Raw genomic sequence first — 18,627 nt, 5'->3', positions numbered from 1 at the left:
AAGCTTTTCAATTTGACACGTAGCAATAGCTACAGTTAAACCAACCTTTAGAATTGAAAACAACATTTTTCTGGTCTAATATTCCATGAATTTTGTACAATTATAAATTGCAACATGCTCTCTGCAGTAGGTATACCTACAGTAAACATTTTTTTATTAAGTAAACTCAATACATATTAAAAAAATGACAGAACTAGGTACACCAGTTTTTGTCACTTGAAAAAATAAAAGAGGCAAAAGATGTGCCCAGGAAGGACTACTGATCAGACGCTATACTTAAGTTCTTAGATGTTTCTTAGAATTCTTGTGATCCTAGAGTCAATTACACAATTAATATCAGTCAAGACTAAACTATGTAAAAAACAATTCAAAGCTTTTTTCTGGCTTCTGCAAAATCTGTAATGGGAGCTTCAGTAGCACTGCATAGAGAAGCTCTAGCAATTTGTAAAATAACTGTAGAGTTTACCCAATTTGGGTGCAATAGCAAAATAATAATAGTTAAAAAAAACTAAAAAACACGCTTTTTATAGAAAACCAAATTAGTGTATTGTCATCGGTCCTCAATAAATCTACAAAGTTTGAACGAAATCTGGCCGTTTAAAGTGGGTCAAAATCGCGCCCAAAGAAGTCGGTTACAAACAAACATACAGGTGAAGCTAATATAAAGCGTGTAAAAAGACAGCTCTTCCTAAATAATTGTAAGACATAATTAATTAATTAATTTCTACAAATTAATCCACCTTAGAACTTGGACGTCATCAACATGATCGTTTGGGATGGCCTGAAATGGATATGCATCAGGACTCAAATAAATATGGTCTCTCTGAAGTGGTAAACTTAGGTACTAGTAATTAGTGAATTGAAGTAATATAATTGATAGTCTGTGATATTCTTTGTTATTCTCTACAATCAGTTACAATCCGGATTCTAAGTAAATTTTCACAACTAAAGATTATAAGGAGGAGTAGGTACCAAATTAATGTCCATATTATATTTTACGAATATAATAACTTAGTTTCAGCCGTATATAATAACTACCACATCATAAATGTTACTCTTTCTCCTGTACCCTAGATCACATTTCTATAGAATATCATGATAAAGTCTTCACACCAATGTCAATGTTTTTAAAGGCTATAAGGAAATTGATTTCAATACAACGGTCAGGCGCGAAAACGTTATCAACAGGCAGATAGATTTATTTACGTATTTATTTGATACAAAATATTACAATCAGGCGACACCTTTCGTAAATGACCTTATAGCTTTGTAAGCAAAGAAGAAAGAATAAGCCCCCTCATACTTTAGTCGATTTCTAAATTCATACAACGTATGTTAAGTTCAGAGTAACTTTCTATCATACAACGTTCGTCTAACAAGGATGTAAACATTGGACCCAAATTGCAAAATTCGGGACGGCGGTTACGAAAGCCCGCATAAAGAGGCAGCATTTGGTAATATTTAAAAGTTCTTTCAACATTAGACACAAGACGCTCAATGTTTGTAAATCTAGAACGGCCATCCTTGACCGGGTACCGGTTCGATTCGCGACATTTTGTTTATACACAACTACTTACAAAAGAAATTTGATAATGTCCTTATTTTAATGGTCAGGCAAGCGAAATTGGAACTTATATCATTGGTTTTAGGTTGAGATTTGATATAGCAACTCATTGATACAATAGATTTGAAGAACACGATAGAAAGCAATTTGGAGAGCGATATGAGATTTGGTGTGGTAGCGTGTAGAAATAAGGGATATAATATGTAATATGTTGTTAATATGTACCTATATTGTAATAAGTTGAAGAAAGAGCTTTTATTTTTATAATGTTTTTACAGTTTACCTTTTGTTTCAGATCGTGTGGCAGCGACGAAATTTCTTTCCATCAACTATAATTCATTGGACAGGTAATATGTGTATGTGTATAATCACTGTATAATATTTTCTCACAAAATAAGCAAATATGGAAATACAAATCTTAGCATATATTTTGTCAGTAGAATTACCCAGTATTGCTAATATAGATTCGATCTTTAAAAATTACAAGTTTTAGATCCTTATGGCCAAAACGCAATTTACATAAACACTTTTTTGTATATTTAATTTATCACATAATTCTATTATATGTAAATTGTTTTTAAATCTGGAAAGCGTGAGATTTATTTACCAAATAGGTATGTACCTAGTTCTTATTTTCCCTTCTTGAAATATACGAAGCTGAAAGTGTAAAATACTATCACTTTAAAAACTTCTTCCTATAAAAGATCTAAATTTGAAAAATGATATGCATTGGCTATAGGTATGGCGCGCCAACAGAGGTTTTCGGTAGCAAAATATTGGAAGACTAGCTTTCCGCCCACGGCTTCGCCCGCGTTTTCAAAGGAAAACTCGTTCCCGTAGGATTTCGGGGATAAAACCTATCCTATGTCCTTTCTCGGGTACCTACCTATCAAAATATCTCTATACAAATCAAATTCATGCAAATTGGTTCAGTAGCTAAGGCGTGATTGAGTAACAGACAGACAGACAGAGTTACTTTCGCATTTATAATATTAAGTATGGATTTTTTTATCTTCAGTCAACCCTCCTCCCTTAAATACAGTTTTTATATTTTTACAGTTTTTACAGTTTTTACAGTTTTTACATGACTCTACACACTACTTAATATGCAGTCTGAATTAATCATATTTTCTGTGATTGCCTTTGAAAGGCAAAAATACTTGGGAAATACATTGGACATAACTGAAAAATTGTGTAGTGACAATCCTAGGTGATGAAAATAAAACATTAGGATGAGATTTTATTAAGGCGGCTTCAATTCTATGAAGATTTTTAGCTTCTGGAAGATGGACTCAATTCCCACCTACCCACCTTACTCAGACATTGGAAGCTAATGGTAGTCGGCATTAAATATTAAAATAAACAAACTTTCGTCACTACCGTCTATAATATAAATAATAGACAAGGTAGAATTACTACAGAATCTACGAACCCAGTACAATTAATGATTAAAGAGACATGTAGTAAGTTAAGACCAAACGGATATTCAGAACTTAACTTTGCGTGTAATCTGCGCGAATAAAGAAAAGATTCAAAATAACGCAATTACACTCGGTCATTACCTCATGCAATGAGATAATTAAATGCCCATATCATTAGTCTGATAATAGACTTATCAGTAAGGTACACGATATACAAATCAAATTCATCAAAAAAAATTGGTTGTCTGTAAATTCGGTTTACTGACGATAGTTGAACGTGACAACGTAGGATTGTGCTTCTTTGTTGCTCGTTCCGCGCTCTCGCTTGCACTTCAAGCCTTACATGGAACGCCTCAGAGCGAGGTAACGCCGCATGAGTCATGTTTTTTCGTGCGTGCAACCGGCTCTATCAAATTATAAGACGTATTGTCACGTCAAAAATTATCAATCATGCTTCTTCACTGCTGTTACTTAGGTACTTACTTATATTTTGTGTATGTAATCTATAGATATTATTGCATCACTTAAATTACAAAAATCTTAAACGTACCACAGTCTTATTTTTATAAGTTATTTGTCATAGCTTCTAAAACGAAGACTAGGCGGATGTCAAAAACTACTCATATTTTCTTTTATAGCACGGCGTATACTGTACCTAATAAAAGACCGATAACAGCATCAACCTTTGTCCTCCTGACTTTAGTTGACACAAATTGATTTTTTCTGTAACAGAGCCAATCATTGAGTTATCTTATAACGTCAAGAGATAAACGCGGATGAAATTTTAACGGCTCCCAAATTCCACGGATCGGTTCCACACAACGAGCCTTGTGTATGATGATTTCATTTCTATACATTTTTCAGTTATGTCTAATGTGTTTGTCATACGGCTATGGCCATATTATATAAATGATTATGAATTGGAGAATGTACGAAACAGGAACACTAGGAATTAAGGAAATGACTCAAACTATGTCGTACCTACCTAGTTCCTAAAATAAAATCTAAAGAACTTAAATAAATAATAAATAGGTACTAAGAATATCTACTCCCATTCGTCAATACTTTGTAGTACAAGTGCAGAGTGCAGTGCCGTTTCGACGAATTCACTTCACTTTTTTAAATAAAACATATTATAGTACTAGTGGTCCGCCCCGGCTTCGCCCGTGGTACCTTCATGTTTAAACTATCCTATCTCTCAAGTTGGATCGAACTGCACATGGTGTGCGAATTTTATTATAATCGGTTAAGTGGTTTAGGAGTCCATTGAGGATAAACATTGTGACACGAGATTTATATATATTAAGATTTAAATGTTTATCTCCCAAAATGCAACTTTCATTTCTATGACATTTCTTTACGTAGGTATCCTCAATCAGTTTTCGTATTTATCGCAACCAAGCTAACTACAAAGTACAACGTAAGAACAATCAACAATTAACTACACATCTCCATGAAGCATGCATGAATATATCTTCGAAATAAGGAAATACCATTATTTAATTATTAGAACACGAGTTCCATAATTAATGAGAACAAAGGTTTATGGAATATTGTTATGACGTCCATGTAAGGGACCAATAATAGGTATTTCCCAGACGAAGTACCATTGGCCGATAATTACTGATAAGTAATAGCGCTGTTTTCCTTCTATATTATAATATTCTGGAACAAAAATACCGTAATATTTGTATTTAAAACTGTATGCTTTTGATTTATTAGCAGAAACATTGAGGTAGAGACAGTGCGTTTCAAGATTACCTAATTAAAATAGGAAGATCTAACTTTCTTTAGAAAAAGTAGGAGCTTGAGCTATAGAAAAATCTGCTAATAGATAGGTAGGTAGTTTAGGAGATGCAAAATTGTGGGTTAAATTACATAGGAAAAAAAAGTTTATGTTTAACGAATATCTATTACATGATCCCTTGCTTTTACCAAATGTGTCAGAACAACAAACGTGAAATTAAAATGCACTTAGAATAAACTATATCAAAATGTTGTTATGTGAATATAATTCAAACAAAGTAAGGAAGTAAGTACTACAATTACGTTTCAATTTGATTATAATTTATAGCCGTTTAATGTTCTTCTAGGAATTTAGTTAATCCTAAATAATTATATTATGCATGAAATGAGAGATATGAACAAAAGATTAGCCCATGTCATTTATAGATGATATCACTTAATTTGAACCGTTTAAAAATCTTAAAAAAATACAATCAAGACACTAGTATTTTGATTGATTGCAGTTACTTACAATTTAAATTAAAAAGTGCCTAACAACTATCATTTTTATCAAAATAGCTAAGATTTTAGAAACCCATCCATTGTTTTAATAATAGAAAACTTAACTAGATGTTTGTAAAACATTAATTTAATAATAAATCATAGTTTAAATAGGGTTGATATTATTTTGGAAAATAAATTATTTTATATAGGTATCCGAATTCAGATAATAAGTTTACTTATTGTAGATAATTAAATGACTCTATGGTAGATACCTACCTACAGTGGATAGAGCGCGAGCATTACAACTATAAATTCTTGAACTCCATCCTGTTACAGTAAAAACATATCTTATATCTATATCAAGGTAAAACATCTCATCCAGTCGCATTACAAACATATATTCAAATTTTGATTTGTACGATATTAGTCGGTACCTACTGATGAGTGATGACTGATGCGTCTAACAAAATTATGCTCTACCACTGCTCTACATTCGCAATCAAGTACCTACACAGGTTACTTGTTACTTTACTATTAGGTATACAATATACATATATGTACTTAACATATTAAATACTTTGTATACCTTTCTATATAGGTATACTTTGCATACAAGCAGATAGACTGACTTTAGCACTTTTAATACCAACATGGATATACGTTTACAAAGGGCTGGATCAAAACAGGGGCGATGTACGCACATAGTACACGAGGAAACGGGCGCTCCACATCAAAGCTATCGGTTTCCGGAGCGAGGTTATCGGGTGGCCACCGAAACGCCGCCAATTAGCCCTCCACACTTCCTTTGAACACCTTCAGACGGTTGAGCAAACATTCCACGCTTTTGCGTCTTATCTATCGCCCTATAATGGCAGATACCTGGTTCTGCTCGTATGATTTATCAAGGTACTCAATTAAATTACTACAGGAAATCAGACCAATTCAGAAATAGTCATTAAGGTACGTTAAAAACTATTTTCTGGAAACGTAAGTAAATTTTTTGAACTTGAATAATTCCAATGTTTTATTGAAATAGTTTAAAGTAGAAGAGTGAAAAATAATTAGAACTAATTAGTTTTATACTTTGCATGGATAAAGAAAATCTACACAAATTCAATCGACAAGACAAAGGACTATATTCAAATTGTGAATCGATAACCATTCACTACACTAATCTAAACATGCGCAGTTATCGAATATCCGGGAGCATAAATCCCTAAATCCAGAACAGTATCCTTAGCCAAGTGGATCTGTACACGTGATCGCTCAATGAACGTTATACTCGTACCCTTCAAGGCATTATCAATAGAGTAGGTACACTAAATAAATACACAGACCATGAATGAACGGTTGCTTGCTCGACGCGTACTTCCGTTCAAGAATTAAGGACATTGATAAGACGCCTGCATACGACGCCATCGACCAAACTGTATCATAATAATTGTGGCTTATTTTCATTCCATATTGGGTTTCCTAACAGCTATAGAAGGTTTAAACTTGACGCGTAAAATCCGGTAGATAAACTATAAAGAATGTAACAGGTAACCATCACATTATAATTTTTAATTCCAACGAGATAATGAGCAATTAAGGTACCCACTTTTTAAACGAAACTTAATGACAATTATATGAATTGTCGTATAAAAAAGCAATTTATTGTAAACAATGATAAATACGTTATTTAAAAACAAAATGACGTAATGCCAAACACAGTCGGACCTTGTAAACACGTAAAACCTTTCAAAAGTAGGCCGCCCCATTTAAACCTGACCACAAATTAAAAAATAGGCAATGTCGGAAATAAATTAACGACTATCTGGCAGTAGTTTATCAAGTCTAAATTAGGGCAGCGTTTTGAAAATGACACTATCTTCGAGCGCAGTTGGCCTCATGTTACGTTACCATTTCGAAACGGGAGAGTGAAAAGAGGTCATTGGATAAGATTACGGTTAACTGTGTAAACACACCGTTTACATTGATAACTTGTTAGCATTTCTGCGTTGGCGCCTATGACGCTTTATAACCGACAAATAGTGCCATTCAACATTTAATACTCTAGATATCACCGCGCTGGATATATTTACTGAACTCGGACGCTTTAACTGTTACACTTTTATTACTACTCAAATTTATATTGCACTGCTTTTATAGGGCGTTCCAGTGGTACCAACAATTATTGCAACTCCTTGATCGTAATCTTATTCTTAATTGTGGGTAGAGATCTGTGGTAGAGATAGTTACAGTATACAAGTTAAAATGTTTAATGATTAATAGATCATTTCGATATTAATTTTATACAATTTATTTGGAACACCTACAAAAATTGTTTTCCTGAAATTCTAAGGCTGATAATGCTAGATCTCTTCGTGTTCCAATATTGTATTACCTACTATTATTAATCTAAATATATTTTCATGAACAGCATCACATGCAAAATCCTGAATTCCGATTGTCCTTACTATTTGATTAGATAAAAGAATTACGCACATACATGAGAGTTACTGCGCAGCGGCCGGTCAAAACAATTTATAATATAGGTCTATACGTTCTCATTAAACGCAGCATATATCTGTTAAACCAATACATAGCTTATACTCTCAATATTAGGTTTCAATTTCCTTTAAACATCATACTGCAAGATGACAGTGGGAAGATTTAAGCATCAGTTTTGGAAATCCGTATCAATACTTCTATTGATAAGGTCTGAATGCAATTGTGCAATGTATGAATCACGAGCAATAAATAAATTATGACAAAGATAATTTATGTGAATGGAGATTAAGTACGAGTCATCCCCTAACTTCGCGGGTCCCGGGTTATAGCATACTTGACCCGGAAGCGAGCATGTGAGTCACGATTTCACAATATTCATGATTCAGTTTAAACAGTAACGTATTATCAATCTTTAGATGACTAATGATATTATATACATCTGTTAATGAGTATTTACATAAATCTAATAGTATCACTTAGTGTCGACCAAACTTGAGTCTATGAGTTTCACAACAGCAATGACTGACAAAATAGTAAAAGTTTGGAAAATTACTCAGTTAAAAATTTGTACCTAGTCCCTAAAATTTATATGAAAAGGCAATTAGCATTGTGGCATTTTAATTATTTAAACATTATATAAATTGTTACTGCAGGGTCGTAAAACTGTAAAAACTTAGAACGATGATATAATATAAGTGGTCTCTTTCAACACGTAGTAACCCCTTATCGTGTGTACCTACTAGCACGCAATAAGTGAATGGGCCGAGGGTTCCCACCGCTAACGACTTCAAACGATAATGAGTAGGCTAAGAAATCTTGTTGGAAATATCGATTTTTAGTCACACTTTAGAATACTTTTCTATGGAACATGCTATTCCAATCAATGAAGCTGAACGTTATTTATTACGCTATTATGATCGTAAGATAGCTATGATGTCGAGTTTCTCACAACAAGCAGGTACGGGAGCAAAATATATGCATTTATTTTTTGTGGTTTTGAGGTAAAATAAGTGTTTATCCTATTGTACTAGTGGGCAGCGTTCGTCAGCGTCGTTTATCGGGCGCTTGCAATCCGCGCTGACCCCGCGATATCCTCGATCTATATTACCCCCGCCCCTCGCCCCCGGCGGCCGCCCGATGGAATCTGAACCGTTTTTCTTAAGTGCTAGAGATTAGATTGGCGCGGGGGAGCCGATGGGAACGGGAGCATGAATGGAGCGGCTTGTGAATGAGCGGACTATGTCCCGCGGACGATAAGCGCTATCGTGAGGCCAGCTGACGGTCCATGTTGACAAACCCTGTTCCACTTTCGTTCCGTGCCTTAACCTTATCAATTGACTTGACTCGCGTTCCTCTCTAACGCACACTTTGTAATTCACTAAATAATTATTACTTGGAGTTGGAACCGTATGAAACTTAACTGTGCACCAATTGTATCGGTTACACTCATAAGTTTATCGAACTGCGTCATTAGTTGCGCATGTGCATGATGAAGTTCTTGATTGTTGTCTCAGAAATAATTCAATATAAGTAGTTTTGCAGTTTTAGGCCCTTACACTAACTGAAATATGTAAACAAGGTACAGCTGCTAGTTACTTATCTTAAAAGTCATTGGTAATGTGAAAATTGAACTGATATGCAATTGAAAATTAATTTTATCACCAGATCTAACCGTACCTACCTACTACGACGAGTTATGAATAAATTAATTTTGAGAATTTTGTAAAATAAAATAATTTAGGGCGACATCATTCTCACCGTTATGTTGTTCATGTTTTGGTTGAATTAAAATGATTAGCTAAATAAAAACAGGATACAAGACGTTCTCAGTAGATAGTAATCACTTTACTGTACAAGTTATCTTACAACGTTACCTGGGTACGGACAAGCCCATCATAAATATAATTTAAATATATTATTGTTATTCAAGATATGCACGGTTGTTTATAAACATGCAATAAGCGCGTCAAAGCCGAAAAGTCACAACAAACACAAAATAAATTCCACGCTGAATGGCACGCCACTGCATTTACTTTCTGAATAAAGTAAACACATTTATATGCTGTAGGTACATTTGCATTTCAAAGGCCGGAATAATTGAATGTGTCGTGTGATTTATAAAACTGCTTCACTCTGCACTATCTCCTCTAAACATCTTGCACTTAAACGAAAACATTGAGTTAACATCTTTGTTCAGTCCTTTTTGTTAAAATATCTTTCACACTACGATCTTAAAATGTTTGTCCATGTCCATCCTCGTAATAGAGATTCACCAAAGTAACTTATCCTGCAATCTCTGTTGATAAATAGAGAATAGAAGTACATATCTATTCATTGAATACAAATCCTTAACTTACCCAATGTACTCAACAACAAATGCTGTAGGTTTCAGAAACTAATTTTCCTTAACATCATCAAAAGGTACATCAACTGGTGATCCCTTCAGGAATTCTTTCATTTTAGTTCACACCATTCCATAACACCTAGAAAACTCAAGAAAAGCTTTTACCTCATAATATGACACTTTTGAGACATGGAAAAGTTTTATAGTAATTACTGGATTTCATTATTGCACAACACTGCGTATTCCACCTGTCTATAAGTTATTGAGGTACCAACATTTAAACATATGCTTGCAGCTTGATTTAAATGGTGTAGGAAATGTTTAAAATTGTTTCAAGTTAGCTGCTGTAAATGTGATACTGACACCTACAGCCTTACAGGCTTTTATAATCTTCAAATTTTCTGGCAAGTTACTAAAATTCTCAACATCTCATACCCATGTTTAATCATTTTCCATATTTTTGTTATGTTATTTATTCGTTCTGTAAAAGTATAACAGTATTCTTTTTGTAGATGCAGGTGATTAACCAAATCATAATCATTCTTAACTGAATTGAGCTAGAGCATTCAGCCGTAGCCGTAGCAATTAGCCTCAGAAAATAGTCAAATTAGTAGTTTTCGGTATTTGCGATTAGTTTTATACTATAATAATAGATTAAGGGTACGCATAAGCTACAAATGATTTCAAACCAGGGCAACACAACAAAAAAAAAATGCATGTTAAGAGAACGTTGTGATTTTTTATTTGTATATGTGGAAATTACTCGAAAGCTCGATTTACATGCAATAATAGAGTATGTTTGAGATTTGCCGAGTGAGTTTTTTTGGGTATAGGATAATTCTAGAAGTTTCTAACACAGGAAAGTGTTTGTCTTTGTTGAATACAAAAATGGATATAGAACTTTTCTTTGTATATTTCAAATGAAAGTTAGGTAAGCTTTGAAAGCTCCTTTTAATAATTTAAGATAAGCTGCTTATTTAGAAAAATATTATTATTTATGGGTGCATAGACTGTAACGTTTCTTGGAATCTTTTTTTAGTTTTTTCTTTATCGAGTATTATGAAATAAGCTCAAAATAATTATTGCAATGAAATTTTTTTAATTAAATCCGCATTTACACGATAACGCAACACATGTTGCTTTCCACGAAAATAAATTTACACGAATCCGAATAATATATTCAATATTCATATCATAAAACAAAAGTAGAGCATCAAACCGTGGATTCCGCCCGCACCTGTCAATTCAAATTAATGCCTCCAAAATCAGTAATGATTAAAAAACGGAATGAAATTAACGTAATCGCACGATCGGACGGGAGCAATTACAGCGTGTATTCACAGCAAAGAACCCTAAGTAAGTAGTAATTTTAACAGGCATTCGGGGTCTAACGAGGTTGCCGGCTGCGCGGGCGCACCTGCTGTAGCACGCGCCGCCGCCGCACACACACACAGCGCACCGCTTGCAGTACACTGCTGCCTTCTCCGCGCCGCAACACCGACCCCCGGAACCTAACAGGCAATGTACTGCGTCAGACCCCAAGCACGATACACCTGAGCCCTGTTATATGAAGTTACTATTGACACCGCAACCGGTGCTACGGAATGCGCTCTTGTAAAACAATAATGAATATTTACGTACTTGTTTTTGAGAGCTCATAAGGAAATATATTTACATAACTACGATACATTATTATGTAAATTGAGGGTGGTGTATAACCTTCCTTGTTCCTTTGATTGCCCGCTGAGCGTAGATTATAAATAACTGAAAAATGATTTTTTGCGAGGAGCTTTTATACACTGAAGTTCAAAAATTCACTATATCAAAGCAAATTGATAAATAGATGATAGGTAATGAATATTATATTTGCTGAGAATATTAGATTAATGTCTTATAGATGTCCTGTGTAGGCGAAAGGGATTCTGAAACACGTTAAAATTTGCAGTTAGCTCAAGAAAAGAAAACAGGTACGCAGGATTAAGCCCAGTACCTATTATAAAGTGTATCTAATTTTCCTTTCTGTCACAAAAGAATAAACTATTTGACACATTTTCACCCTTTTCACAAAACAATTCGAGAACATTCGATCTCTAAGCATCCGCATTCCACGCAAGTACGTTCTTAATATCTAACACCGAGTTAACATCTCCATGACTCATTTACAACATTGCACCGCCATCGTTACCATTCCATTGACCGCCGTACTAATACATCGTATAACTGGCTTTGAGATTTAACGGATAGCTGAGCTTTTTAAACTAGCCCTATTATAGTTAATGGCTTTTAGTGTATGGTTCTATTCTCATGAGGAAGCTTTTTAGCGAAAAGCTTTGTTTTGTTAGTAAATGGTTAAGTCTGTGTGATCTGCAGTAACACAGATTTGAGAAGTCCACAACCACTTGGTCTATAATGATTTTGGTATCAATCATGGCACTCTACGACATGGGCGACATTCTGCGTCATCTTACCCACACAGGACGTTATGAATAATCTCTTGTAGATCTCTAATCTTTTGGTCTATCAAATACCCGGAAGTCACTTTGAATACCTGTCTTGACTACTGTCTTTCGTTAAGTGTCTATCTGAACTGGTTGCCAAGGATTTTATTTATTCCTGAAAAAATAAATGAAGATTTGACCAATTAGGTAAATATATATGGACAAGACTAAATTTAATATCGGATTTTCAATTGTCGGCAATTGTCCCCTATTTTTGAAGAAGCAAATGATGTAAAGTAATTGCTTTCATTCAAAAAAATGCTGTTCCTATTCTTCAACGTATAGCACTTTGTTCCATCGAGCTTAAAAACTGCTATTCATCCACTTTATATCACCGCTGACATAAACAAAAAACGTCTTGAAACGAATGGTATCAAAGTAAAGTTTCAAAAGAAGCCATTCCATTTCCAACTTATGAATAGGCTCCTGTTTAATATGCCACGTAACTGTACTGAAAATTGTGATGAGGTAGACACCTGTTAGAATTAGTTGTAGTGATTGTTACGGCGGTGTTAGCACGCGCAGGCATGCGACCCCTGTCCCCGCGCGTCTCCTGCGAACCCCTCGCCGGCCCTCGGCCACCATTCATCGGAATGCGGTACGGTACTCTAGTACTGCTAGCGAGGTAGGTATTTACTCTTTTTTGGTCGTTTCAAACATGTAACATGTGTAAGCGGCTGTCGCTGGCTCTGCTAGATTCTTGAACCGACAACTGCGCACCAGTGAATGAAACGCATGATAATAATAGACACTCATTCATACAAAAAATTAAAAGCGTGATCGTGTCACGTGATAATGATCGACGAACCTTTCCAAATGCATGGCAATATAGTGTAATTAATAGTGGAACAGCTTCGGAACCTTTGCAAAAACACTGCAGCTAGTCTAAATTAATTGGTAATTATATTGTTGACCATAAATTCCGTTGTAATAATTATTAAAGTATATAAAAATAGAAATGCCGTTAAGTAATTATTTTGTTTATATACTAGTTCTTTAGTAGTGTCGCTTACAACATTGGAATTTACTCCGTTATTAATGTAGAAACTCCATAATATCATCAGTGTAGATATAGCTTACATATTTTGTAAATGGTTTAGTGAATTATAATATCGTACATTCTTGGAATTCTCTCATTTTTATAATAATTAATAAGTTGATTGTATTTTTCCTTGATCGTTAACATTTTTTCATTAATGTGTGTGTTGATATTAAAGGGAGCTTAAATGAACATGTCTTTTAGGGTTTAGGTTTTTGTATCAAGTTTTTTGTTTCTTTTTTATATACAAAAGTGATTGAATGAATGAATAAATTGAATGAATGAATATTGCAGTTTAGAAATATTTTTAATTACCTATTTAAGGCCATTGCATAGGTACCTACTATACCTAGAAGCATTAACTGAACTTAATTAAAATTAAAAAAATTTGGCTTAAAAAATATCCATAGATATTAATATATTTTCTTAACAAGATTGCTGCCATTGTAATATATGTATTATCCCATCAAATGTTGTTTTACCGATGACAAAATAGACTCTAAAATTTATGACATAAGATTGCTTTTAACTTTGTCAAGTTTCAGTAATAAATTTTTAAAAACATTGTATGCGCTTTTCTTTTTCATGAAACTTGAAGTTTATTTATTTTTTCAGTATTTTATTGTCTATAGGAAATGCATCCTTCTCCAGGTTTTATGCCATATTTTTAGAAGAAACCGACTTGAAAAAGACTTGTTCCATTATAATGCATCAATGGTCTATTTCTTAACAGTCAAACAGTTGGAGACGTAAAGTAGAGTCATATAACTAAACTAGTTGCGCTCCGCGGATTCACCCGCGTGGCTCCGCTCCTGTTGGCCTTAGCGTTATAATATTATATAGCCTTCCTCGATGAATGGGCTATCTAACACCGAAATAATTTTTCAAATCGCACCAGTAGTTCCTGAGATTAGCGTGTTCAAACAAACAAAGAAACTTTTCAGCTTTATAATATTAGTATAGATGTAGCTTTGGTATATATATATCAAGCGTATGACGTATCTATCAGGGGTGGTACAAACAAACCTAGGTTTTAAACTTAACACTAATCATTTGCAAGAACGAAGTTATTATACCTAATCCCTAATGGATACCCTATGGATTTAGGATCAAATGCCATAATATTGTTTGTATATACTATATTCTAAGTTTAAATAAAATATTTAAATTAAAATGTAGCCCTTTCTAGATCTTTTTATTAGATTTCATTTTCCGAATTCCAGTTAAGACCACCCATAGCCAATCTTTTGGAAGCTTTTGACACATTCTTTAGCATTTCTTCCTATCACCCTTGATATCTGAGTAGGATAAAATAGGATTTTGCTGTTGCAATTGCATATCTTCCGTATTTAATAATTAATAAAGATCTTTTATTAAGAAGAGATAGGTACCTAAAAATAACGAAAATACAATAGTTATATGTAGTCGGTAGGTAGTATTTCTTGATATTTTGCACTACATAATTAAAAATTTTAAGGTATAATAAAGACTTTTGATTGTTGGTGATATTATTAAAGCATAGCTGAATACAAAATATATTTTATATCCTCAATTATATCAGAATTTAGATATGCTTAATTATTGAGGTCGGTCCATTTTTAGGGTTCCGTAGCCAAAATGGCAAAAACGGAACCCTTATAGTTTCGTCATGTCCGTCTGTCCGTCTGTCCGTCTGTCCGTCTGTCACAGCCGATTTACTCGGAAACTATAAGTACTACAGTGATGAAATTTGATGGGAATATGTGTTGTATGAACCGCTACAAAAATATGACACTAAATAGTAAAAAAAAGAATTGGGGGTGGGGCCCCCCATACATGTAACTGAGGGATGAAATTTTTTTTTTCGATGTACATACCCGTGTGGGGTATCAATGGAAAGGTCTTTTAAAATGATATAAAGTTTTCTAAAAAACATTTTTCTTAAAGTGAACGGTTTTTGAGATATCAGCTCTCAAAGTCGTAAAAAGTATGTCCCCCCCCCTCTATTTTTATAACTACGGGGTATAAAATTCTAAAAAAAATAGAGGTGATGCATGCTAATTAACTCTTTCAACGATTTTTGGTTTGATCAAAGTATCTCTTATAGTTTTTGAGATAGGTTGATTTAACTGTAATTTATTATATTTGCTGCTACGGAACCCTTTGTGCGCGAGCCCGACTCGCACTTGGCCGGTTTTATATTATTACCTAATCAATTTATATACCTACAAACAGGAAGGTACCGCTGTTTATCCCAAAGTTCATAAATTTTGACGGCTTATCATAAAGGGACTTTTTACTCGTCGTAGTTAAAATACAGATTATCCCTTTTTTTCTCAACAAAAGATGTTAATTATCATAAGTAGGTATATCTTTTCTGGGCAAGAAATACTAGGTATCGTAGTTAAGAATAATGAAACAATTGATAAACTAACAAAGGTGAACGTCCAATAACAACGTTTAAGTTACCTGCGCTCTATATCGTATAGAATTACTAGCCTTTCCGTATTAGGGCTAAGGAATTTGACAAGATCTTCTCTACAATATCGTACTTTTGACAGTTACAGTTGCATTGCCTTTAATAGAACTCGAGAGCCACGTCGAACGCTTGCTGCACCGTGCATTAGACGGTGGAATGCAGTGGCGAGAGTTACACTGCTGCGTTCGTTAGACAGCACGCGGTGGGCCTTCAGGGCTCGGTGGTAATGTAAGCCGGGCGCTCACGCGCGGTAGGGTCGGTAGAGCGGCCTGGTGGCGCGCAGGGCACGAGGCATGATCGGAATGTGCGGCCCTCGGCGCCGGTTTACAAATAGAAGGGCCGCTAGCACGGCCTGCACGTGTGATACATTGCTGCGATCGATCCGTGAGCGCCGATGTCTATGCGCGGAGCGGCTCCACATTAATTTTACTAATTGAGATGCCCGATGTGAAAATCGGGTGAGCGGCGGTCTGTGCGTTTACGCGTTTCGATGGGACATGTGAATGACATCTGGAAGGGTCGTTCGTCGGGCACAAGAAAGCGATCGGCCCTGCGTTCAGTGACCCTGGCCGGACGTCACGCTCGGGAGAGGACGGGCGCAGCGGCACGGATCCCTCCTAATGTGCCTATTCCCGTTAATTACATGAGAAACCCAAATGACAAGACGCTGGATTCCGCGACCACGTGCACGCCCCGCGCACATGTGAGCCGGAAATGAACGAGAAGGTACTCATGATTTATTATCTCCTAAAATGTGTCTATTGCCCCTTTCGAATAACATTATGTTAACGACTTCGCATTATCAGTTATGGGGAAGTGTTTGTTTTGTGTCGATCGGAAGTGAGCAACGGTTTCGAAATATTCAGATAATAGGAAAAGTTCAATAATACCTAATTAAAGATTTCGTTGTAGACGTATTCATAGTTGAGGTTATTAATTACTGTGAGGTCTAAGAGAATTCGCAGCGCGAAAATTCAAACACAACGGTTTATTTGACAGTTGGGTACTGTGTTGCCAGATCTTTGTAAGATATTTCTTAATGGTAGCTTTATTTACTTTGTTTTTTAATATTAAAATTTTAGATATCTAGTTACGTAAAAAATTCAAGAAAGTCAACAAAATATTTTTATAACAATGCTGTAGGTAGGTACTAACTTCTTCGTTCAAAAGCTACATGAAACGCTTTTACTTAAGACAGGGGTTAGGTTAGGTTAGGTTTTTGAATTGTTTATATTTTTTTTTAATATTTAAATTCTTTTATTAACAAATTTTATTTCTTTTATTTTATAATCTCTCATGAAATATAGAGTAGATTACCTTTATAAGCGAATAAAAAAATATTTAAATCAAAAACTTGAAATATTTTCTTAAAAATCTACTAGAGTACCTACCTACTTATTACCTATATTTAGTACTATAATGCTACTTCGATAATTTATACTGAACTAATATATAAAAAAAAATTAACATTCCACAAAAAACCTTTGAATGCCAAAAACATGTAAAAATTGTATTGAAAACTTTAAAAACATAAATACCTACTTATACAATCAGTTCTTAAGTAGGTAGGTATGGAAGTACCTATTATTGATATTTTAGAGCAAATCTTGGGAGAAAATGTGTATGCCGTGAAAAAAAATGTTTCTTAATATTATTTGACAATTTACATGAATTGTATATCGAAAGAAGTGAGTTATCTATGACTTAAAGTGGGAGACCAAGATTAGATAGGCACTGCCCTATTTGCTGATAACAATACCGGATTCCAACGCAATATACCTACACGCCCCAATTTTTTTTATTGTTTTTTTTATTTTTATTTATAAATTTGTCGCGTCATTTCCTTTGGAACTAGTTGAATTATGACTTTCTACTCTAATTCGTTTAATAAATTAATATTTTTTATTTGAACATTGACGTTGCCATATACAACACGTAAAAAATAGAAATATTAATTAATTAAAAACTAATATGAATTATTTTAAAAATTGTTTACCTAATGTTGCTTTTATAAAAATAAATTAAAATTCGTGTTTAAAGGAAATATTTAAATGTGTATAGTGATTGTGGGTCGCTGGTCGGCGAGTTTGCCGAAACGCACGGAAACCGCTGCGTGTGGCAACACTGGCGCACACTTTTCGCGCACTTTTTAAACAGAAACCCCCTCTACAACTCAGCGCCTATCAGATTTAATAAAAAAACTTAACATTATATTATATTATCAATAAAAAATACACATTTTTCACACACCATGCTTACATTACATGAATCCTCAAATAAATTGTTCAAAGTACCCTCTTTTTTGCGTTTAAAATTATTTTTTATTACTTTTTTCTTTCAATTACATAATAACACTATATTTATTAACAATTACAATTGAAAAATAAAGAATATTTATGAGATTTTTGAGAAAAATAGAGTTAAAATGGTTGTAAATTGTTTCTTAGTAAATTTATGTAACAATACATAGCAGTGAATTTTATTAGAATTATTTTGAATGTTATGAGCTATTTTAGTTAATAATATTGTTATTAAATATAAATAATAAATTAATATTATTTATAATTAATATAAATAATAT

The 18,627-nt window shown here is 34.1% G+C and overlaps 1 protein-coding gene across 1 annotated transcript in view; it reads left to right on the top strand.

Moving 5' to 3' along the window:
• LOC149483949 (uncharacterized) overlaps nucleotides 1-18,627 on the top strand; it is a 67,723-nt gene that overhangs the window by 34,144 nt on the left and 14,952 nt on the right. The window contains exon 2 of the mRNA XM_089701911.1: nucleotides 1,860-1,920. Coding sequence (XP_089558037.1) covers nucleotides 1,860-1,920 — 61 coding nt within the window. The remainder of the gene's footprint in view (nucleotides 1-1,859; nucleotides 1,921-18,627) is intronic.

The sequence above is a fragment of the Colias philodice genome, chromosome 12 (assembly GCF_061535455.1).
Source record: "Colias philodice isolate Cphi_HAF_F1 chromosome 12, ilColPhil1 Martin Lab GWU primary, whole genome shotgun sequence".
NCBI classification, from domain to species: domain Eukaryota; kingdom Metazoa; phylum Arthropoda; class Insecta; order Lepidoptera; family Pieridae; genus Colias; species Colias philodice.
This window is presented reverse-complemented; position numbering and strand designations above follow the sequence as displayed.